Raw genomic sequence first — 25718 nt, 5'->3', positions numbered from 1 at the left:
GACAGCCAGAGACGGCGGCGGCTGGCAGTGCCTGGCTTCTTCAAGGCGAGGGATGAGCTGCAGGTGTGCCAAACTTGTAAACATGCACAATTACACATTTTTTTCCAACCCAGGGCGATGAAGTCGCAGAATAATTGCTGTTTTGTCCAGGGTGATGCGTCAGCATGAAGGCGGAGGAGGATTTGGCTAAACGTGATCACAAACAAATTTTGGCTGCACAAGTCTACAAGTTGTTTTGTTGTGAAGCTGATGTTGTGACCAATATTTGATGCTGGCACATCCAGCTGTTCCATCAGTAGCAGGGGAAATACAAGGAAATATTTATTTAGCATCATCATTTTGAATTAAACTGGTGCTGACCATCATTTTTTTTAAACTATGAGTCAGGTAGACAACAGCCAATAGTTCTAACTTTCTTGAAAGTGCCGTCTAAGACCATTAGCTCGACTGTGGACAAACTACGCACACTTTAAAACTGATAAAATGCCTGGCCACACTTACAACACAACGCAGGTGCACAATTCAACAGCGGTGCATGTGTGGCACTGAAAGAGTTCTCGGAGGTCGCCCCTTGGCAGGATTGCACACAGGTGGCGAGCTATGAATGTGGATCTCTGTGATAGCCAATAGAGCAGTGTGTGTCTGCAAACAATTGAATACCGTCTTCCAAATGGGGGCTTTTGATCTTACAAATGTTTAGGAGCTACTGAACACTTGTTGACCTTTCACCCTCTACGTGCATCTTCAGCAACTTCTCTTTGTATGTAGCACTTTGTTTAAGTAGGCAGAGCGTCTGCCGTATTTTTTTCTTTTACGAGCTGTTAATATTGATTGGCGCCAGCACCGAGAGCAGGCCGGCTCAATCTCAGTTACTGCGTTCCATTATATGGTGGACGACAACCATGTTAGCCTCGTGTCTTCCATACAGTGTGGCATGCGGTGAGTTATCAAATTGATGGTGACTCAAATTGATTTGGATAATGAAGGTCGCTGCACCTTGAAATATAACGGCCACTTATTGTAATTACTGTTGCAATTACCAAGGTCATCACCACAGAGACAAAGGCTAGAAATACCCCTGACAAAGATGAGCCTTTTATTTACTGGTGAGGGAAGTTGAGTGTGGGCAAACATCTAATAGGCATGTCAGACATACAACAAACAAACACTCCGAATCCTGTTTGTCTTCACCAAGTTAGGGTCATCCCCTCCCTCCCCTTTTACTTCTCTTTGCTGCCTCTCTGATGCCCATTACCAAGGAATGACATCCTGATTCAAACGTACTTAACATGTTGGCCGCAGTGCTCGAGGGCACAAAAAAATGTTTTGAAGGAGCCTCTCAGAATAAAGAAAATGTGACTTAAGCGCTCTTTTAGGGCGGCTGTTTCCTTACCAGGTTGCCTGCTCTATCTGTCAGAATCAAATACTATTGGAGCGTGTTTCCTTTCACACAGTTGAGCCTGCAATGAAACCCGTGGCCTTTGTTTGGCCCGCACCAAGCAAGAGGATGACCTCAGCTCTGAAACAATAAAAGGCCTGTAATGGCCCTTCCAGAGGCATGCCAGGGGGAGGGGCTATAAACTTTTCTCTTCTTTAACACTCTGCACAAATTGATGCCATAAAGTTGCCTCATTGGGGAAATGCACTGATTATTAGATGAGTGAGTGCAAAGAAAAGTTTATTCCTTGCTGCAAAGAGACAAAGACTGGGTTCACGTAGCACACTAAAGAGTCTACGGGGCAGGGACTTGTTGCTTTAAATGTGGTAAGAATGGTGGCCGAGTAGGAGTGAGGAGGCTGAGGTATGGCAAACTACTAAGAGGATCAAATATGGAAGCACAACAAAAGCTGTGTCACAAGACCCCCCTCCCCACCTACCGCCTTTACCTCTAACCTCCTGTTACCAAGACAGGGCTACAAAGGCAACCCATAATAACACAAAGAACAAAACGGCGGACAGATGTAGGTATTGTTATGCAGAGTATAGAAGCACCCCCCTCACTCCCACAACCCAGCCCAGTCGCCAAACGCTCTCACCCCAGCTTGCCCTTCTCTGAAAAAGAGCAACTGCGTCCCTGCCACCGAGATGGCCATGGCTGTCAGTGGGCAGGTTGTCTTGAGTCAACAACAGAGTCAGATGGGGTCATCTACTTTAAAAAGGATCTACTAAAATGTGGAAGCAAATGAGTCCTTTAGTACAGTTCATATTAGCACACGTTTATTTTTTGGTTGGCGGCTATCTGAATATTATCATCTGGCTCTCATCTTTTAATTTGAGAGGCCCAAGTGGATGTGGATAGATCTGAGCTGCACCTTTACAGCACTACTTCGGACCTAGTATGTGTAGCAGGACGTTTGCAAAAGGCCACTCTGGGTATAAATGTCTTGTCGTGGTAATGACTCAAGAGTAGGGGCGACGCAGAGCTGCCTTAAATTAGCAGAGGATTTAATCTAATTGGTGAAAGTCATCTGCTCCAACTGTCCTCATCCTAAATCCCCTTGCTCGATAGTCTAGACGGAATTCTTGACAGCCCACATGTTGGGTCCTGGTGGCAGTGGGACAAAAGTAGAGCGGTTGGCAAGTCTGAAGCCTGTGTGCTAATTTAGATTGGCAGCAAAGGGCCTTTTCTCCTGTTCTTTTTTTAAAGGAATCAATATGATTTAGGACTAGAGATTCCTGGTTGGAGGGTCTGGATTTCTCCCATAGAGAGTTAGGGTTTGGAGCCGTTACAACAACACATACCAGATAATCACATATATCAAGGCACTCATGTCAGCAAAGCTCACAAAATGCCTTACCGAAAAGTGGGCTATTGCAGGAGTAATTTGGCCATCATCTTCCTAGCATGAATGTCCTCTCCAATAAACCTACTGATAGCTTGCAGCACAGCAACAATTCCCAGAGAACACCCAGAGGAAAAATCGTGTATCAAAGGAAGGTAATCTTTACCAACACAAAGGTTCTGCTCCACCTTAAGGTCGCCTTTAATCTTCACCCCCAGGTGCCAAAAAAAAAAATCATCCACCGGCGTTGCACCTTGCATAAAATGCGGAAAACGGCTTACGACCTGATCTTTTATGAGCGCTTGTGTACGCATTGCATGGTGAAATGGCTACACAATTGGCTTCTATTAAATATAAACCTCTTGCGTACACGCAGTGGGGTTTAGCACATAATTCTTTTTTATGTCATTTAATTTAGCTGCTGCTGGTCCATGATCAATGAAAAACCTGAAGGCGTATGTGGCGCGTGCAGCTTGTCAGGGCTCAATGCCGATACCTCCGAGGATTCCTCCAAGTGGATCATTTTCCTGATTTTCTTTTCAAAATCCCAATGGGAAAAATGGTTTCCTATACCCTTTATGAAAAAAACAGGCCTTTGAGAATAATTGTGACGCAAAGTGTATCAATTAAAAACAAAAACATGAAATAAGATAACTCAGCCATTACAGGCAATCCATTTAAACTGAGAGAACTGCCAGTGGTAATTCACCGCATGTGCAAATATATATAGGGTTTAAGTACAGCCTAAAAAGTGGTGTCCTCGTTACACTGGCTTTAAAAGCAATAGATAAAACAAAGGAACAAAAAAAAACACCTGGGCAAAATTTTTGTGCTACTGCACTGGATTCTGATGCAAAATTATACTATTGTCGTTAAGCACCTCAAGGGGAGGCCCAAGCTTCCTGCAGTCTTGACTATTTTTGCTCATACAGTATGTGGGCAAAATTCATTTCAATATTCTACATGAATATTTTCTCTGTTTTGTGTGAGAAATAAGGATGAAATCACAAATAGGTTCCGAGGGTGGGTGAGTGTTGGGGGGTCGGCTGTGTGGAAATTGTGCTGCATGGGAAGACAAATCATGGCGTTACCTCAGGTGAAAAATATTGTTGCTTTGTGTGAAAGTGCATGGAAGGCGAGCAAATGTTATTAGAATGTTTAAATATTAATTCTTCTGCCGGCTCGTAAAGACGATGGAAAGGAACGCTCACACTACTTTGTTTTCCCTCCACGCCGTCGCAGTAATCTCGGTGGACTCACTCTCCTGCCGTTTTCACTTGGGGGGTAACACGGCAGCGTGCGGGTTCATGTGTTTGTGGCAGAAGCTCCGAGATAACACGGCAGGTTGTCAAGTGGCCCATAATGATGGAGTTTTAACACCTGACACTCCGACAACCTGCAACTCACGGGTCCATTGTCAGAGGTCATCCAAAAATTGTTTTTAACAAACAGCTATAACATACATAGAGCAGGCAAAAGTACTTAGATGGAAGTACAGATACTTGTTGAGAAAAATGGTTCAATAGAAGTATTGACTGAACTCAATCACTTAAGACTACACTGAACTGAGTGGAAAAGTCAATACTATGTAATACGCAATCAGTTTCAGTCCTCGGCCGAGAAAAAAAAACATTGCTTTGGCTTATACTGATATGACACTCAAACAATGTGTTTCCCCAGCTTTGTAAATGTGAACTGACAAATTGCAAAAGGAGCTGTTCCTTTTTTATAAATACTTTTATGATTTTGTTGTTGTTGTTTTTTTGCAATTCAGGATGGTAGAAACAGTTGTCATTTTTGAACAACACATTTGAGGGGAGCTATTCTGATTAATCAGGCCATAGGGGGTTAATATTTAGCACCGTAGTTCACGTTTCTCCAATTCACTGCTGTCGATCTTTTTTCAGGGATCTCAAACAACCCACCACCTAACTCCCAACTGTGGTGAACGTCCTTCCTCTTTATTTCTGTATTTTTCATATCATTTCATCTTCTAAAGAGGTTTAAAAATATTCATAATTTGATAAATGTGTAGAAAGAACATCTTTTCCAAAATAAGAAAACAAAAATAGAACAAATTCATAAATTAGAAATTTCTTAGTTACTTCCCACACCTTGACATTGACAAGCCAGTGCATCACTAACAAGCACCAATGGCTCTACGTGAACTCAGACAGAGGTGAGACCCCACGTGCGTGAACCTGAGAGCAGCATCGGCCTACCACCACATGTTGGAGTCACAGATGCGGGAGTGGCGATATGCACGTTGGGTGTAGAGCCACTTTAAAAGCTCATCAGGCACGGCCTTTGCTCGTAGGAAATAGCTTATTCATGACAACGCCAGACACGGTGAAGGTAATTACTGACATCAAGGTGGCCTCGCAAATGTTTAAACCTACAAGTGCTGCCAGAGCGCATGAATAATGCATTGTCATTTGCATCTACATCTTTTAAGTGTGCTTTATTTGAAAAAAAAAACTGAAACATGGGCAGCGATTAAACTTTGATGAGCGAAAGCTAAGCGTGCATGTGTGTGTGTATATATATCCATGTATATGTGCACATGTTTGCTGTATCCTTGTTTCTAGAAATTATTTAAACAGGTGATAAAGGAAAGAGAGGAGGTGAGAGGAATGGCCAATAAATAATAATAGAGTAAGAGTGGTATAGCGGTGGTGCCATCAAACAGGTTTGCCGCCACTGAGCGTCTTGTTTTCAACAAACAAACATGTTTTTACAGCTCTTTGAATAATGATGAGGCAAGGGGAAAGGCTGAGGACTCCTGTCTTACCTGCTTCAGACCAAGAAGGTTCACAGGGAGCAGGACCCACAAAAGAAAAGAGGAAAGTGACATTAGTGAACACAGTAGCTTCACGTCACTCAAACATTTGTTGTAAAACATGATACTACGGCACGATAATGTCTTCACAATTCTGTGTTTGGCTGATAAAAGACCTGACCCCTCCTTCTTTGTTAAACAAACCATACATCACCGGCTCGCTCTGCTCGACCGAGCCGGAGGCCGCAGAGGTGACACAGAGCAGGGGGCGAAGGGGGAGGTGCATGCATGGTGGGTATTTTTAAACGGAGGTTGCAAACAAAGAGCCCCCTCCCTTCTGCCCGGAGGATCACCTAGCAGCCCCCCTGCTCCACTTTTCCCACGCTAACCTCAGGCCTCATTTGCATCCCCCTACCCCGCCGCCATTATTTTCAGGTGAACTGCTCCGTATAAAAGAGTCGGCTTAAGGATGTGTCACTGTGCACATTAATGTGCATTTGAGGTGATGTCTCCAGGTCCGTCAGTGTGTATATACACCCTTGCCCATTATGCACCCTCCCCCCGCCACGGGCTCTTAATTACGACTGACTGGCACCAGACACAATCGCCCCCTTGATTCGTCTGCTTCCCACCGACTCCCCTCAACCGCCGCCATCGCAACCCAGTAGCACGCAGTTACCCAATTCAGTTCCCAGCAGTCTGAGGAGTCGCCTGTTTCATCCCAAGTCTTTACAAACACCTTTGTAAAGTGAACTTGTGGGCAAAATCAGGTTAGCAGAATGGAGTTTTGAGGGCGGCAAATATTCACGTGATCAGGTTCAGTTGGCTCGGAAGAGACATGCTTAAAAATCATCGAGTTGCACCCACATTCGTATAGGCTACATCCAGACTCGATTGGGCCTGGAAAAGTAAAGTGGCATATCTCTTGTTCACCTTAAGTCGACATCCCCAGAGTTGACTGGCAGCACGCCGCCCTTGGTCTGTCACCACGAGAAAAGATAGTGGTGCTTCCTTTGGCGCACATGAAAAAAATTAGCCAACTTAATGTGGCGAGGGCCTTTGAAGTTAAAGGGAAGGAAGCGGGATGCCACTTGAGACGCCAGAGGTAATCGTCCAAGGCGGCGACATGCATGATGTCAGAGCAAAGTGAAGAAAGAAGAGCATACACGGGCCCCATTTAGCAAATAAATGAGCTCAAAACCAAAATGATATGAAGTAAAGCTCCATGAGTTAACACATCGTAGAAGATAATCGAATCCATTTCGGCAGAGAAGGAGGGGCTTCTTATCAGCGGATACACCTCCATTTTATTTCATTTATGAATTACTAGCAAAGATGCCATTATATATTATTAATTCTCTTCTGTTGCTTTGGCTCCGGCTGCTGCGGCGGCGAGCTGCGGATGTCGGCGGCGGTGTAATTACGTTCTAGCCGGGCAGCCATCCGTTTCCTTTCAAAAATTTACAGGATTCTTAATCACGTTGCTCATTTGGGTGCACGGTGGCGGTGATGGCGAAACACAAACAGGGGGGCATGTCTGCTTGCACGGGAACACCTGCTTAGCATTGATAGCAGATGTCACCCAGTGAACTGAGAAAGGGGAAAGTGTGGTGCGGCGGGGGGAGGCGGAATTAAAAACGCAAGCATCACCAACTTCTTATTATTTACTGACTCTGAAAATGAACTACTGGAATGGGAAAAGGAGAATCCTGGCAAGCGCCAGGGAAGCGGGGCCTCCTAATTGTGCCACCGCCGCCAAGTGATGGGTGGCATCAGGAGGCTTCTTCTTATAACCTCCTCTCTTAGCTACATTGCGAGCGTCTTACATTTCTATCCGTTTGCATCAGTCTTTGCTGCATTATTCATTTGCATTACAGCTCGGGATGCTAATTAAGCCTTGCTCGGGATGCCGTTTTCTATATATGAAACGTGCATATTTTAGACAGGGGATGCACCCCCCCTCGCCCATCCTAAGTTACTATGACGCCATAGGCTCCACTTGCCTACTGTTTGCAACAAAACTGTGTAAAGTCAAAGTAGAAAATCTCCACATGTAGTTGCAGTTACACACATAAAGGTCTCAGGGACAAACTGAGAACCTTGATGGAGTCTACCTATCAGTAAGATAAGAAGAAACGAGAGACTCAAGGACTTAAGGACTAACAGAACAGCGGGCGGGAGATGACCTATGTAACACATTTCCAAGACACACATAAACGTCGAGCAGTCTCAAGAAAAAAGAAACAAAAAAACTGCCAGAGCTCTGACATACACAATCTTTGCATTCACCACAAGAGCAAAAAGTCCCTCAAAACATCTTCCTGAAGAGCAAGGGTGAACGACATGGCTCTTTTAACATGGAAGCCTAATGTAGTTGTTAGTTGTTGAGTGAAAAAAAAAAGAAAACAGCGATGACTATTAATATTAAAGCACAGTGTGCACTGCATTAAAGCACCAAAATGTGCAAAGGCTGCAAGAAAATAAAGACAGACAAAAGATGGTGAGGTGTGATGGAGACTACGGGAAAGATGTGCACCCCCTTTAACGCCCATCTGGCTCGGAGATGTAATAAAAGTGACGTATTGATTCCTTTGAATTTACGAATGCCTGTTTCATAAACTGCATTTCCAAAGCCGTGGCCTCTTTAGAGGCCCGTCATTTCTCCTCAGAATGGATCAATTATGTGCCCACGTAATCCTGTTACCTGAGGAACCCTGGCATACTTCACAGGTCGCGCTCACATTATGTGCACATAAATTCACTCAAGGATTCTTTTTGTTTATTTGTTTTATGCGCGTATTCCACAAACCCCATCCGCCCCCATGCCCCACTGTAATGCTGTACTAATTTTAGCGATGCCCCGACCGCCGGGTTTACCGCTCCGACTCTCAGTGGCTTTCCACGAGGCTTTTCCCTGCACGTCTTTGCTTTGTTGTCACTGTGCACACATCTCTTTCACATAAGCGCCATCATCCCGTCACATCAGCCGTGTGAACTCCCGCAGAAAAATATGTCTGAATCACAGAGAGACACTTAGGGTACCATTTTGTCTGATAAATCCACAGTTGTCTCCACACTGCGCCTCAGGCCATAAACAAGGTACAGTTTTTAATATGACACACGAGAGGCTTCCTCCATCTGCTGCAAGATAAACGCCGATGTGTGCGAGGCAAAGCACAGCTTCACATCTGTTACACAAGTTGGGTGGCTCCAGCCATTATAATAATATTATCTCTAATATCCAGTTGGCAGAAACAATTATAATTATAAAAGCACAACAGGTACTCAACACTAATCAAAACAAGATTTTAAAATGGAAGGATGTGATTTAAAGACAAAATAAAAATAAAATGGCTTTCTTCAAGTAGTAATCTGTGACAATCTGAGCGATGTTTCACAAATTGACGCATATAGGTGAAGTTCAACAAATCAAAAGTGAATGCAAAATGTTGGAAGTGAGGAAAAATTGGTGGTCACTGATGGTGTCGTGTTTTTTTCTGACTGAATTTGGTGCGGGCACTGTGGGATCAATTCCCAGTCAGTGGCAGTGTAATTGTGAGTGTGAATGGTTGCCTGTCTCCTTGTGTGCCCTGCACCTAACTGACTAGCGACCAGTTTAAGGTGTAGTCCGCCTTTTGCTCAAAGTCAGCGGGGATAGCCTCCAGCAACCTGTGACCCTGACAAGGACAAGCACAGTTGAACAGGAATGAAAGGAAAATTTAACTTAATATAATCCTGTAAATAACCAAATATTACATCTGAAGCCTAAAAACAACTACCCATCTGAGGTTTTGTACACCCTATGACACTCTTTGTAAGGCCAGCTGTCACATTCAGTAGCAAACACGTGAAAGAGAAGCTTTTGACCTACAGTATGTCGACAGGCCTGGCGTGACTCAAGGCAGAAGCCAAAAGCGGTCATGGGTCAACATGGAATGAGTGTAAATGTTGGCTGAAGTTTGGCGGGCTGTCAGATGGAACAGAAATCTACGTAGGAGCACAAGCTAAACTCCTGGTATCTTTTTTCACTATCGGTGTATAACCAAGAAAGCAGCGTAGGAGTAAGGCAAAGGGTGGGGGCGGAGTATTCAATGGCAGGGAGAGAGAGAGAAAAAAATCAGCCCTCGATCTTATTTTCCACACTTGGGCGAGTTACAAGCAGCTCAGTTACACTACACTTGCAGTGAACAATCAGTCTGGCAAAGGTTCACAAAACAGCGAAATACCTTGTCACTTACAGGCTGACCTGTTCCAAAGAGGGGGGTGCAATGTGAAATAATCACGAAGAAACTCTAGTGTAGCTAAAGGGGACTACTACTTCTACTACTTACACATGTCCAACTGCAGAGGTAGGAAGTCTATTTTTTTCCAGAATTTCAAGAACACAATTAGCTCACTACAAACACAACCGCCATGTTGCCGGCACAAACACCCAGTAAAAGAAGTGTGGCTATAGTGAGACTGTTTGCAGCCAGTTAATTTTTTTCCCCCAAGATGGTGGAAAGGTTTGGCTTGCTGTCTCGTTCCAGATCCGAAAATCCAACGCCGCCAACTATAATGATGCACAATGACAGGTAATTACTAGGAGTGGTGAACATGAGAGGTCCAGATCAGCAATATCTGTGAAGGTTCTGGAAAGTCTGAGGGAGAGTGAGGACCATGGCCAACATCCCCAGCGGAGCGCCGATCGCAGCCGGGTGGAAAAAAAAGGATTCCGAGCTACCCGCTTAATGTTGTGTTTTCCTTGACTTGCACTGCAATGTGAAGAACCAACATTTTGGATCGCGTGCAAGCCACGTGCACTAAAGTCAAATTTTCAAATAACTTCCGAGTTTTCTGGTGAGTTTGTGTGTGAAGGAAAAAAATGTCAGTATTTAGCCAACAGCTTCACCTGCACGGCATATTTGTGTGTTGCTGCAATCATGCTCATGTTACACCCTCCCCCTCATGAATTACCTCATCAGTGACTGAAATTAACACAAATTCTTGCAGGCAATTTGACAATTTCTAATGCTAATTAGCTTCTTCTCGTTACTTTTAAACCATGTAGCACCTGTTTAGGTGGTGGGGTTTCTGTGTGTGCGTGTATCTTTGCAGGCTCTGCAGCCGCATTTAATCACAATTTTAATTAAGCATGTTGGTAGATGTGTGAGAGAGAGGCAATTATAATGCAGATGAATGATGATTTTGCCGCATTAAATTGTTTTGTTTCTTGGTTAGGTTGATTGCATAAACACTGCTCACTTCTTATCTGTTGTAATTTTGTAACTGCATTGCCAAAGGAGGGGGAAAAACACCAAGTTCTTTGCATTCTTTGATCCAGTTAACCCTTTAATTACCACAGCAAGACGGAGAGGATTTACTATCTTTCTTCCCTAAAAACAATTAGTGTCTTGGCTTGTCAATCATTGTTAATTTTTTGTTGTGGGGCGTAGGGTTTTGACCTTAAAAAAAGCAATGTTAACCAATCAAAGTCCTCCACCCTTCAGCACAGATGGATTCTGCTGGCACCGGTTCACAATCTTTAAAACCTCGTCAAAGATACATTGGGCTCCACAATGACATCTTCGTCCGACTTTATTGCTCTGGAATTTAGCTTTGAAACTAATGTTAAAACAAATGCATACCACTATCTCATGTTATCTGAAGACGGCAGCACTTTTTCTTTATAATTTTAATAGGGTCGCTTTGCCCAGAAGAGCTGCAAGTGGCAATCATCTTTCCCTTTCTTTTTATTTTATTTTTTATTTTGTTTTTTGAAAAGCCACTTTTACACATTTGCATTGAGTAAAAAAATGTAAAAGGACTTGCCCGAAAACATGTTCAGGAAAATAAACTCCCAGAATTCCCCTGCTCTCTGTCCGATGACCAGACCCCCCCACCACCAAAAAAAAGAAAACAACACTCATTCTCTAATCCCACTGAGCACTGCTTTCAGTTTGTCCAGAGAGCATGCAAGGGACAGTCCAGACACACACGCAGACCAGCACACACACACACACACACACACACACACACACACACACACACACACACACACACACACACACACACACACACACACACACACACTCACACAAAATAAAACTTTCCCTTCTCCTCAGTCACCCTAAAGTGCATAAAACAGGAAGGACCATCTCTCAGAATATTAGCAGTGACTGGCTGAAGGTAAACAGAGCATTAAATCCGGCAAAAGAGGCCAATATGTGCGCGGGACAATGGCCCGGCCCGGCATCTCCAAGCCTTTGTTCCGAGCTTAACAAAACTCTGCCGTCACACTGCTTTACCTCAATGCTGGCCTGTCGAAACGGTCATCAAGCCGTCAGCTTGCAAAGCTGATGGCGGGGTGGGGACAGTGGTGGGAGGAGGGCTTTCGGGGAAGAAGAGGATGATGAAGACAGGAGAAGGTGAAGCACAGAGTGGTGTGAGAAGATGCAGCAGCCAAGAGGAACGGAAACCGTAAAATTATTTGAAAACAGGTGGTGGGAGGGTGGGGGCATTAAAAACCTAATCACCCTCGCTTATCCCAGGCTAACGTTAGTAACAATATACTGTATGGTAGCGAGAACGTTGCTGAGTTGCTATGACGTGGCAATGGAACAGCCAGAGACATTAAAAGTTTCATTACAAAGTCCTCATCAGTGAGTGAGTGAATGAGTGAGTGAGTGAGTGAGTGAGTGAGTGAGTGAGTGAGTGAGTGAGTGAGTGAGTGAGTGAGTGAGTGAGTGAGTGAGTGAGTGAGTGAGTGAGTGAGTAAGTGAGTGAGTGAGTGAGTGAGTGAGTGAGTGAGTGAGTGAGTGAGTGATTGAGTGATTGAGTGATTGAGTGAGTGAGTGAGTGAGTGAGTGAGTGAGTGAGTGAGTGAGTGAGTGAGTGAGTGAGTGAGTGAGTGAGTGAGCGAGTGAGCAAGTGAATTAGCGAGCGAGTGAGTGAGCAAGTGAGTGACTGAGTGAGCGAATGAGCGAGTGAACGAGTGAGCGAGTGAGCGACTGAGCGAATGATTGAATGTGTGACTGAGGGAGTGAGTTAAAAAAATACACATTGTGTTCTCTATTTCATGGAAATCATTACCATGTGACATCGTGACCAATTAGTAATGCTGCATGAAATGCTTATGGGAGGGGCTTTACTAGACATACAAACCCCTAACTTACTGAAGTAAAGTATATCTCTGACGGTTTTAAAATTACAGCAATTGACACGTTTTCAAGAGCAAGTAAAAAAGGATTTCTGTTAGCCAATAAAAGGTATTAATTGCCAGAATATCATCACAATTAAATATGGCCGCTGCAAAGGTAGCGCAAATGAATATTTCATGACTTTAATTACCGAAAAGTCACTGCCAGTCACTGCAGCTAATTAGCAAACATAATAACATTAGCCAATTGTGATTGGCGCTTCCGGAGGTCGCAGCCAAGTCGGGAAATGCAGGAACAGAAATATCAGGACACAGCCAGGAACGCAGGAAAATAAATATCAGGAATACTGTTACCTTGCACCTTGTAAAAAGTACTTCCTAACTAAGAAAATCATTCACAATGTTACTGATTAGATTTAGGTTTCCAAATGTCAATTTTCTCACCCAAAACATTTTACAAATAATAGGCACTACAAATAATACCATCACAAACAATAAGACATTCATTCATAATAAACAATAAACAAATCGTTATAGAATATAAAAACAGCCAAGGTACAATGTAGTTTTAGTTGAATGCGTGCATAAACAGTCTATAGTGTCCCACTTCAAGCTCGAAAGGAAGTGCATTCCACAAAACTTGAGCAACGCCTTGGTACTTTTAGTTATTCGTTTTGTGTGAAGCACATTGCAAAAAGGCATTGAACAGAACACAGTGAACTTAAAAGACAATAAAATGACACCGAACCCACAAGGTACAGTACATAGAACACTGACCACTGAGAAGAGGTAAAGAATAACATGGTGCAATTTATCTGTGGAATGCGGGCGATAAGGATGTGGTTTGCCTGGGTGGGTGATGGTGGTGGTGGGGGATCATGCATTTTTTGGGTGGCAATAATTAGCTGCTAAGTGGCACGGAAGTTCAACTTCTAGCGAGGACTGCTTGGAAAACTAATGTCTAGTTTAGTGATTCATCAGACATCTTCCATCTCAAGATTAATTTCATAAAGTTCTAAAGTTATTAACTGTATTACCTCTAAAAATAAAACATATTTTATTTGTTGGTGTGCGGCGGATGGTGTTCCACACCTGAATTGAGCTCAGCCATACCTCTCGAGCCAACCTATGACAAGATTCTGAAGCATCAAGTCGACTGATAGCAAAGAAATCTGCCGCCTTTGCTACACAAATATCAGACGTCAGCCTCACGGCAACAAACACGTATCGAAACACTTCCTCTGAGGTGCAACCTGAAAGTGCAGACGTCTCTTCTGCGGTGTCGCTTTGAGCTGCCTGTCAGAATGGCGGTGGACAGGCCTGTCGGCGTGATTATCCCCCCGCTACCTGAGGAGGTGTTTGTTTGACATCTGCCTTTGACAGCAGCGGGACACGCGGCATTCAGAGGAGGGGGCGCCCTATCCAGTCAAAACCTATTAACACGTAAATTCACCTCTCAGACTTTTTACCACGCTCGACTTTGCTCCACATGTCTGTGCGCTGTGCCGCTTCTGACATTTAAAGCAAAGGGTGCTGCCTCCCTGCGCCCCTCCCACATCTACGTTTCATCTCTCCTTGACTCACTCTTGCCAGAGGTTAAATGTATGTTTGAATAACAGAGAGGCCGCATGTAATTTCTGACCATTTCCTCTTTAGGCTGCAACCTCCGGTTAGCGGGCCGCTTGATCAGTGGTGAGATGAAAGCCAGAGAAATGTGTGCAGCCGCAAAACGACCTAATTTTGTTAATCTCACTTGGCAATCGGCCGCAATTAAAGCGAGATAACACATCTGAATTCCATGTGATGGCACAGAGCAGCGCAGGCGAGTCCTCGTTAGAAAAAAAAGGTAACGAGAGGGGCGCTCTGAGGTGGATGGCAAGCAGGGTGCTGGTGAATAATGGAGCAAAGTGATCCCGCTTCATATAGCATGTTCTATTAACGTGTTAAAGGTAGTATCATGTAGGGGGGAAGGCACTGCGTTCCACATATGACTATGCTTTAATTCGACAGACCGTTTATTGATTGTTGCATGTCCTGTTGACCTTGCCTGGAGACACACTGACAATCATCAACATCGTTGCTGCAGTAGAAGAGTGTGTGCGCAAATTTGAAATGCTTAGTGAACGACTTTCCAAATGTGTTTGTTTGAACAAAGGTGTCATGTCTCCAGACAGCAGTGTAGGCAAGTCAAACCGGGAAAAAAAAACATCTTTCTGATGGGCAATTGAAAAGATTAGCTTTTGTATTTTTTTTTATTTCTTTTTTTTAGAAACAAAAAGCCTCTGCATATTTTATCGTCTTGCTGATGTTCAGACAAAACTGTTTATTTTTTTCCTTCTCAACATAGAAAGAGCCAACAGCGTTGAATGTGGAAGTAAATTTGGTGCAAAGGTTGCACTTGCATAAGAAACATTTGGTGGTCGAAGCAGAAACCAGTTCTAATGTTCTTAAATATTGTAAATTTGTAGTTGTAGCAAAAATAACATATAACTATTTGTTGAAAACTTGTCTTGTCGTGGAATTTAGCTCCAAGGGCTGACCCAGTAGCTCTACAAACAAAATAAACAGAATGCTGCACTTCATAAGTTGCAAAATTATTTCATACTCAGGGTAAGTGTGGGTGCCGGTTGCTAAAAAGGCCAATTTTGGTCAATACAAGAATTACCCGGCTACACCTCCGAAATACTTCAATTCAATTACAAGATCTATTTTATTTCGGCAGGCACAAGTTAGTTACTTTTGCACCACATTTTCCCCCATACATGCCCTGTTGAAAATCACATGTGGGATACTGCAGCAGAGGGAAAACAAACAGCAGGATGAGACGGGCCGGATGGGCCCCATAAAGACTTGTCACTTGACTCAAATGAGGCGTGATATTTCTGAATGCATCAACCTGCCGTAGCGAGGCATTGTGGACGGCGCGTGTACGCATGTGTGCAGGTATTTACCGGACCATTGAGGTCTAGAATTGTGTTTGGTTTTGTTACAATGAAAGAAGGGCGGGAGGGGGGGAAACAAGGCAACATAAAATGAAGTCAGGTGGACAAGGAGGATGTGTTGACAACAAGTGAAGACTAACGAGTCAAAAATATGATGGTGGGGAACAACCCGGTTAAATTCAGTCATGGTCGCAGCTACTCGGTGAAAAACTCCCGGCTGTATCTCTGCTGGCTGAATCTTGGCCAGTTGTCACTTTTTTGGCACTGACATCATGTGTGAGTGTGTGTTTGAAGACCCTCGCGCACCCTTCTCAGACGTGATGCTGTCCCCCACCCACACCCTCTCCCGCCCCTGACACCAACTACCCCGTCCCACCAAAGCAGGGGTTAATATCACGGCTGCTGGGGTGAGGCATTATCCAGAACCTCGAAGAACAAAAGGGCCCTTTTGCAAACAGACTCTTTCTCCTTCAAGCACCCCAAACCCCCACCAGTGTCCAAAGGTGTTTGCTGAAGTAAATCTGCCTAAATCCTGCGCAGCTCGGCCGGGAGGAGGAAGAGGGGGAGGGAAGGTGTACCGATAATCCTTCTTCTTAACCAAAAAGGGGAAAAAAGTTCTGTGTGAGGAAAAGAAAGGGTAAAAAGAAATCCATATCACATGATTCCCTCCCTCAGCTCACATCTCCCCATCCTTGCTCAAGATTTGCATCCATTCCGCCTGGGAGGTGCACGATAAAGATATCAGTTACAGACGGAGCATGTGAGGCACCTGCCCATGTTTGCAGGTCACAACTTTCCCCGCAATAATGAGACGGCACCTGCTCACGGATGCACAAGACCGCCGCTTCTTCTTAAGAAGCGCAAGTGTCCACGAATAGTGCGAGCACGCCATCTCGTAACACTATCTGTGTGTCAGGAGGGGCCCGGGCCCCCACTAAAGGAGGGAGGCTATAAAAGGCTTGTAACCAGGGGACCGGCAACAAACAAGCACAAACAGCCCAGTTATTTCTCTCCAGCAGCCACCCCTTCCTCCCTCATCTGCCTCCCTCACACCCCCCCTTTTCATCTCGGCCCCCTTTCTGATGCTGAATGCAAATGTGCAGCCCTGCTGCTGGCGGCGAGAGGGGCTGAATTGTGATTAAGAGGGAGAAGAAGAAGCGGCAGAAGAGGAGCTCCTTTCTTTGTTCTCCCCCCGGGGGATGTTTACCAGGAGAGACGCGGCGGATCAGATATGAAAGGCATTCAGGTCAGCATTGATGTGAGCCAAAGTGAAATGGTACCTAAGGCATTCCAAAGACCCGCCGTGTCAGGGGTCTGGCCCGGCGGTGCCTCTGCGAGTGTGCGTTCTCTGGCCGCCAGGCGGGGGGGTAGAAGGTAAAAAAAAAATCTTCACACAAGTGAGGTGGTCGAGGATGAGAAAAAAAATGGAATACAAAATATATGTAAAAATAAAATGCATCAGATTTTTTTTTCTTGGCTATTTTGGGGAAGATGAGGAGAATGGATGAAAAGGTTCTCTCCAATGTCCAGGATGGAGGAGATGATCATTAGTGTGTGCGTGTGGCGTCGGGGTGTGTGTGTCCCTCCAGCCACATGCCACACTATTTGCTTTTATGTGTCTTATCAAAGGTGCGAGCAACTCGGTGTGCGTCTGTGTACACATGCTGCTGAACTAGGACACATATCAGAGCAGATGAGGAAGAAGACAAAATGTCATATCGGAAAATGTTGTACGTAAAAAAGAAGGTTAAATTTTTTAAATGAGAAGGGGAAAAGTCGAGACAGATAGAATGACAATCTGTCACATAAATAAATGCATAAATATGCATATATTTTTTTTGTATTTGTATAGACCACGGCCACAGAAAGAACAAATCCAAAAGTGTCACGCCATTAGTGATGGGACAACTCTGACCTCTTGTTCGGCCGTTTGTGGTTGTCACAACCTGCTTATTTGCATGAGGTTGAGGTGTGAGAACGCTCCTCGCCGCCACGCCACAGAAACCCCCGGAACATCTCGCCGTAATTATTTCACTTGCTCAAACAGAATAATCCCTTCAACACGGACGCGGCGTGAAATAGTTCTATGCACAGAAGAAGCCATCAGGAGTGGAAGGCTGCACACAATTGGCGACCCGTATGGGAATGGCGGCGCTGAATAGAGCGGCGGACAACCCCCCGCCATTATTGACGGTATAAACATGTAAATGAAACACATTACCGCTGACAATCAATTGTCCGCGAGCGCCCTGCGAAACCTCCTTCTTCCCTCCCCCTGTACCTTGAGGAGGAGGGGGAGCACCTTGTCTCACTCCCATAACCCCCCCCCCCCCACACACACACACGCTCGCCCTCCACAAACGCTCATGGTTCTCTCCCATAGAACTCTAAAAAGGCTGCAGAATAATTGTAATAGAAAATAATGTTTGGACGTGCACAAATGTGGCATTGTGTACACTCAATACGTGCTTAGACTATCTCACACACACACACACACACACACACACACACACACACACACACACACACAGTGTCATCCAGACGTAAAGCGCGTTACTATGCTGCAGCTGTTATGTAATCTGAGTATACTGTAGTTATGAGGGGACATCCTGATGTACAAAGGTCATAGGTCAGCGGGAAATCAGAAATGATTCAGATGGTGGAATGCAGGATTTAGAAGGAGAGAAACAAAAATGTTTCTTAGTTTATCGCATGATTTACTATTGACAGAAAATAACCAACGATCAAAAGAAGTGGAACGTACTTTCGTTCTTCGTTGATCCATCCACACCTGGCCAGGGCCCAACTTTCACTTTATGTGCGTTACTTTGAAACATCATTTTGGAGTGTAGGCACGAGGATGTGATGAGCCTTGCTTAAATATCACATGACACATTGGTCAGAGAGCGCTACCGTGTGCCACCTCAAGCCCTGAAGGCCAACAGTCATCTGGATGGGAATGTCATCGCTTGGACAACTTAGTGAGCAAAGGCCTCATTAATACTAATTGGCTGGATGGCTGAAAAAAACCTTCACGTGAATCACAAACAGGGCAAAATGAATTAAAAACAACTCATGAAGCGACATCATGTCACAGAGTCGTGGTGCAAGATTTCACATTTGTATTTGGATCTGATTAATAAGTGAAGTCCGCGAACGGGCCTTCCTGAATCGCCTGCCCGATTAAACCCGCCGCCGCGGCAAGGAATAGGACAGCGAGGCGGACAGCGAAGGGACAGCGGCCAAACCTCAATGAGACTTGATGTTCCCAGGGGGGAGTAGAGTAAAGGGGCAATGTAGGGAGTGGGGGTTCTATCAAACCGGGTACTTACATGTCATATATTATTATTGACTGTGCTATTTTCATCAGTGCTTCTCTTTGGCATGTAACATATAACCTATATATATATATATATATTTATTTAATATGTTTGCATTTGGAAAAAAAAACTAAGGGATGTATGTTTAATAACACACACATATTTCTAATTATGAAAAATAAAAATTATATATATATATATATGTATATATATATATATATATATATATATATATATATATATATATATATATATATATATATATATATATTTATATATATGCATATTTATATGTATATATAATATTTTGTTTCAATAAATAAATAAGTTTAAACTATGCAACTGCTGCTTCTCAGAACAGGAGCATTCGGTTTACCGACCTTAGATCCAGCAAATCAATAAATGAGATGTGATGCCGATACGTGAATAATCTGTAGGGATAGTATACTGTACAAATATAACAACTCCGTAGACTACGAGGAAACCAAAATGCGAAGCTGGTCAGAGCAGCTGCATGGCAGCCTTCACGTTTCACACACTCGTGCGCGCGCGCAAATACTCACGCACGCACGTACACACGCACACTGTGTATGTGTGGAATAATCAGGAATAACGGGGCCAGGAAATGTCACAGCACATTTGCCTCTTGTGGGAAAGTGTGCACTCAAATGGATAAAGAAAAGCAATAAATGTGCACCTCCAGCGCGCCAATTAGTGTCCGAGTTTAGACGACAAGTCCTTTATTTCTAACGGTCACGAGGGCACGCGATCAACCGCGTGGCTTTCAGTGTCAAACTGTTTTAGACGAATTAAGTGCTGAGACTACCGTATATGTAAAAGTAAACGGCAACACGCGCATTATAGGAAAAAAAAGAAAAGAAAAGAAAAGAATCACAAGTCGCGCGTGTCACGGGAGCAGCCGCAGCCCCCCACGCTCGTCCACTCCACTCCACTCCACTCCACCCCACGACGGCTCCGTCCCAGCCAAGAGGGCCCATCGGCACTGGCACAACTTTCCAACAGGACAAAGTTGGCTTCCCACTCAACAGCACACCCCAAAAGTCACACGATGCAGGCTCCCCTCGCGTTTGTCCCGTTCCCGACTGGAGCGCTCGGCAAAACGGGACTCAAACAGCAAAAGGTCCGAGGGACGAGCTCTTACCGTTTTTCCGCCTCGGGTTGGCCTGTTTTCGACGCTTGCACCGGGGCCCATCCGCCATCATCTCCTGCTTCATTTAGAAGTGCGCGTTTGGGCTCAGACGGCAGCTCGCATGGACCCGAAAGCTCGGATTCAGCTTGTCGTCTGAGTCTGATGGGACACACACACACGCGCACACACACACACACGCACACGCACACACACACCAACACGCGCGCACACACCAACAAAAGCAGCGACAGTTAGCGAAGACCACCAAACAAACAGCCCGATGTACACAAGAAAGACGAAAAAAAAAAAAAAAATACTTTGACTAGGTTCGATATCACCATGACAACAGATGTAAATTATCAACGGAACAAGATAAACTTAGTCTAAAGTTGTGTAAACGTTCAAGAAATGTCATTTAATAGAAAAAACTCATAATTTTCTTTTATAATTTATCTTTGAATTTGAAGTAACAAATCCAGCTACAGTGTGAAACTCGTCCCTGAGAAAAAAAGCAACTTAGTAAATTATATTTTAGGGCGTTTTTTTTAAAACGGAGCTCCACACGAGCGTGAATACTTGAACCCTCAATGAGGGAAAAGTAACGGAACTTTAAAGAAATTGCCTTGAATGCACGCACGTCATTAAAATAATAACAAATCGATCCGACACCCGACTACAGAAAACGGACAAAACTAAAACGTGGTATCGAAGGCACATGATGCGCGAATTACGCACAAAGAAAAGCGCAAAATATGCTTGTGGGAACCAGCTGATCGAATACGGGCGAATCAGTTTGAATTGACAAGCGGTCCTGTCAGTTGTTTGGCAACATGACACAAGTGGGAACAAAGTGGACCGACCGGGCGGACCGGGGTCGTCTGGTCCTTTTGGAGCCCACCAGAGCAGATCAGGGGCTGCGCTGGGGGGAAAAAACCCGAGAAAGGAGTGCCTGGCATCGGCTGCGAGAAGCGTCCACGACCGCCTCTGCACAAGCATGGGTTGCTTTCCTTCTTTCTTTCTTTTCCCCCCTCCGTTTATTTAAAAGACACTCACCCACCTGCGCAGGTAAGTTCCAAGTGAGGCGCGAGTCCGGTGAAGTAAAAAAAAAAGTGTCTGCTTTGAGTGCGAATTAAAGATATAAAAAAGTACGGAGAACGTACCTGCTTGCTGACGGGAACAAACGTTGGTGTTGGTCCGATGACACCGGAGCGCGGCGGTGAGCGGATTCCGGTCCAGCGGTGATAATAAAGCCTTAGAAATAAAGCCTGCTCGTGGTTGGGAGGAGGGAGGGAGCGCGCGTCCTGCTCGGGCAGGTTTACAACTGATGTCTTACACCCACTCCAGGAAACAAACCTGGGTCGGGACTGACGTGTTCCGCCTCTTCTAATGACATTTTTTTTCTTTCCACCTCCTTTTCTTTGCAGTGCACACGGAGGAGAAGCCCCCTGAAACGCACGCCACCTATCTTCACGGGAGGGGATAATTGAGGGGAGCCAAACGTGAGCATCTTCTGGCTTCAACTTCTTCTTATATATATTTTTTGTATTTCCTCTATCCCACCCCCCGACACTCTCTCGTTGCCCTCTCCTGCTCTTCTCGCTTTCTCCATCCTTCTCTTTTGCACAGTGAAACCAACTATGTCCGCGCCGAGTTTGGGTGTGTATGTGTGTGCACGGGGGGGAACTTGAAGCACATCCACGGCAGCCACAATCACGTAAGGATTCTTTTTTTTTTCCTTCTTTCACCCCCTCTCCAAAAAATTTATTTACACTGTGTTTTTTGGCAGAAATGTGCGTTTCATAGTTCGTTTCATTGATCGCAAACTGTTGGATGATCGCCAAAATGTGCAGTTATTTAATCTATAATGTGTATTTTATTATTATTATTATTTTAAAATGAAGTCGAGCGATTTTTGCACTTGTTTAATTCAGCAAGTACATATGCGCGCTTTTGCTCCGAGTGACTGACTGGTTCAAATTATTGATGGAACCTGAAACAGTTCGATCCTTGCATTTATTTTCATTTTGGTGTTGTACAAAACAGTGGTAACAAATGTATTTTTATGTCAATAATTTTTGAATTCGTTTGAAATGGTGCGCATAATAGATGTTTAAAATTAACGTTTGTAATTGTATTATTTTAATCTGCGAGAGCATATTCTCTCACTGCCTGCGAGCACAAGTTAAATGTAACATGGGGAAGAAGGATTTGCATACTCATTTGCACTTTTTTTGCGTGAGATGATAAATCATAAAATTCATTTTAAAACATACACTTAGATTCCGCATTAAAATCAGGATCTATATTCCAACACTGAGTCATACAGCTATTTTAGAAGTGCTCTGATGGTACTAAAAGATCAAATAATAATAAATAGAATAGGTGAAAAACATAAAGTGACATAAAGAGACGTAAAGTGTCCGCGGAGCTCCACGAGTCCCTGCAGGAATATTATGCGAATATCATCGACATTTTCGAGGTTTATTAGAGTGATTCTTGCTTCTGGAGGCCACTTAAGAGGATGAACCCCACATTTATTAAAGAAGTCAACCATCTCATACGCTCTCTCTCTCTCTCTCTTTCGTTCTCTCTCTTTCTCTATCTTACGAGGACACACACACGAAGACACACATCCACAGACAAAGAGAGAGAGAGAGAGAGAGAGAGAGAGAGAGTGTCAGCGAGCAAGCCCCGCCCACGCAGCGAATTGATTGGCTATGTAAATAAAGGGTTATTTTGTGTCCCTTCTTTTGCAGGTCGCTACTGGATTGGTAATTAAATCATCAATCAGTCCGCTTTTTTTGTTTTTTATAACATAAAAATTCTGATGAAGGCTTACTGGTACACTTAGAGAAAAGAAAGTAGAAGCTTCAATCTTGAAATTGTGATAATCTATTATTATCATCATCATTATGAGTTGAATATGGCAACTTTTATTTTTGCTGAAAGGACTCAGGTGAGTTTGAGAGGGATTTTCTAATGTGGGGCCACGTTTTCTCCCGTTTTACATGAATCAGGGCGCCAGTGAATTATTACCAAAGCTAATTTGCTGTTAGGGTATTTGCATGTAAACGAAGCGGGGCGGATGTAGCGCTTTCTCACACTTGAACACAACACGGCTGGAGCAGATCCATTCATCCACGCGGGCCTGAAGTGGTACCTCTCGCCTTTCCTCACGCACGCGGGCTCTTGTGCGTGTGGCCGCATATTCAGCGTGTAAATGGATTAAGCGTGTGTGACCTTTGGGGGGTGGGCGGTGTGTTTAATCCATATATGTTCTTAATTGAGGGGGGCGTTACTGGATTAATATTTATTCTGCATGTAAATTTGATAATAAAACAGTGATTACAAGATGATGAATTGTTTGTCTGCTTGCTCAATGCAATGTCGAAGCAAAGAAATATGATGAGGCTTAGTTTGTCAAATTGAATCAATATGTGTTCTATTCGCAAGTATTTTTAATGTGCCGGCAAGCAGAAGAATGTAATCCTAATATCTGTCTGTCAGATGAGGTCCAAACTCAGATTCAATTGAATTTGCATTAAAAAAAAAGGCAGCAAAGAAGCAACATATGAATTTCAAGAAGGTGAGAGGTCAGGAATGCACCACAAGCACTCTGAAAATGTGGCACTGTACAACGTTGCAAATGCAATCTGCAGTTTATTTTTGTATGGATTTTCCCCTCTTCTCGTCAAAGCTGCACTCAACTGAGCAAAATGTACAAATACGAGCGTGTGATGCTGGCTGCTTCTCTTATGAATAAATTCATACAAGGGTTTGTGTTCTGTATGTACAGCGGCTGCACGCCAAGTGAAGACGCTGAGGCAGCCACAGCCCCAAGACAAGACTCAGCCGCCACTCCTCTACCATTATGGTCCCAATTTAGACGTGTGGGAGTCACATAAGAATCACACAAATTTAGGAAAGCAAAAGTCCACACCAAGGATTTTCTTTGTGCATTGCTGTCAGAGTACACTCCAAACTGTGATCAATAATTTCATGTTTGTAAAATGTAAATCAATTGATCATATTAATTTGGATTAAGTCAGTAATTCATGTTGAAACCAGATTGTATTTAGATGCTGACAAATGAAGAAAATGTGTCATTTTACAGCAAGGGACCTCTGGTTGCCTGCTTAGCAAACGTGTCACAAAGTTCAGAGGTTTACAGGTTTCTTGTGTAAAGCTTGAATGTTCTACCGGTGCTTTTTCTGGTTTCACCTGACATTCCCAATAAATCCATGGTAGTTTAATTGAAGATTCTAAAACCGCTGCAGGTGTAAAGTTAACTGTGCTAAGCACATCTATTGTGAATGATACTTCTACCTTTGTTCGAAAGAAAATCAACGAGAGTTAGACCTCTCACCTTTACGGTTCGCTTATAAAAAAAATAAAAACAGGCACAAAAATGACATCGTTTGACTGTGCGGCAGCAACACTCATTCAACCCCCCAGCCCCATCACCTAATCTCCTCTATACTTGTTTATGTCTTCTAGCTTCGCAACATCAAAACCAGCGCTTTTCGCCACGCTCCGAGAGCCGCCAACCGCACACTGCCGAGATTGACGGAGAAATAAAGAGCGGGAGGTGACGGCCAGGCCATGTGATGTGTGAGAGCTCCTCCAACGTGTAAAATGAAGAGTTTACATTTGATCTCTCTCGCTCGAACAAGGAGAACAAGCACAAACAAATGTTTGCACTGAGAGCTATTGATTTTGCATCTTCTCAGCTATTCACTTACACACTGCGCTACCAGTTTCAAATAAGCAAAAAAAAAAAACAGATACAAAATGCTGCATGTTAAATGAAGTTGTTGATGCGGGATTGAGTAAATAAAGTATTTAATGCAACCTTCAATGACAACTTTACTTTATTAGGGACACCTGGAAGCTCATCAACACAGCAGTAGTCAAAAAGAGTGAATGTAATTTTGGGTATAAAAGGCTTCTGATTCAGGGTCAGATGTTCCCATAAGTAAACTTTTTACTTGCTGAGGGAAAAAAAGGCACAACTTTATCGCTTGGCCCAATGAATAATTGACAGTGTCTCCGCTGAATAATTAATCAAACATTTGAATAATTGTTGTATCTCTCATCTCAACATTCATTTGCATATTGCCATGCTCTTAATATGAGTGCACATCCTCTCAGGACACAAAGACACCATGAAAAGAACTAATGTACATTTGCAGGAACCTTGTCCTACATTTCCAATCAACGGCTGGAAAAACATGTTTAGTAAGAAAAATAAATATTTCCAAGTCGGTGGCATTGCATTCTATGTAGTCTGTAAAATACCTCATTCTCCCCAAGGAAACAACTTGGTCTAAGATATTTGCAAAACTGGAATAACACTCGCAAATTTTCACCAAGGATGAAGAGTCCTAATTTGGATCAAGAAAGTGCGAAAAAAAGGAATGTGCATCAGGCCATCAAGAAAACAGGCATTAAAAATTAAAGAATTGCAACAATGAAAAAGACAATAATCCAAGTGTGAGAATAATAAGAATAGCAACAGAAAGAACAGAAAGATGAAATAAATGACCAAGCAAGTTACACATTGCAAGTGAAGTGTTGATACAATACAATATCAGCTGATTTCCTCC

General features: G+C 43.8%; 1 protein-coding gene and 1 long non-coding RNA gene across 4 annotated transcripts in view; one reads left to right on the top strand and one right to left on the bottom strand.

Annotated features, from left to right (window-relative positions):
* Positions 1–22631, bottom strand: part of zeb2b (zinc finger E-box binding homeobox 2b) — a 54397-nt gene extending 31766 nt beyond the window's left edge. For both annotated transcript variants that reach the window (XM_077596212.1, XM_077596222.1), the window contains exons 1-2: positions 21273–22631; positions 20125–20271 (exon numbers count right to left, since the gene is read on the bottom strand). In XM_077596212.1, coding sequence (XP_077452338.1) covers positions 20125–20197 — 73 coding nt within the window. In that variant the 5' untranslated portion in view covers positions 20198–20271; positions 21273–22631. The remainder of the gene's footprint in view (positions 1–20124; positions 20272–21272) is intronic.
* Positions 16752–24970, top strand: LOC144071278 (uncharacterized). Of its 2 annotated transcripts, none has more exons than XR_013299592.1 (2): positions 16752–16888; positions 21537–24970. It is a non-coding gene; the product is annotated as an uncharacterized LOC144071278 (long non-coding RNA). The 2 variants fall into 2 exon arrangements; XR_013299591.1 differs by lacking the exon at positions 16752–16888 and adding an exon at positions 20398–21177.
* The last annotated feature ends 748 nt before the right edge of the window (positions 24971–25718 follow it).

This window comes from Stigmatopora argus, chromosome 1, assembly GCF_051989625.1.
Source record: "Stigmatopora argus isolate UIUO_Sarg chromosome 1, RoL_Sarg_1.0, whole genome shotgun sequence".
Taxonomy (NCBI): domain Eukaryota; kingdom Metazoa; phylum Chordata; class Actinopteri; order Syngnathiformes; family Syngnathidae; genus Stigmatopora; species Stigmatopora argus.
Note: the sequence above shows the minus strand (reverse complement) of the source record. Positions and strands in the feature narration are given on the sequence as shown.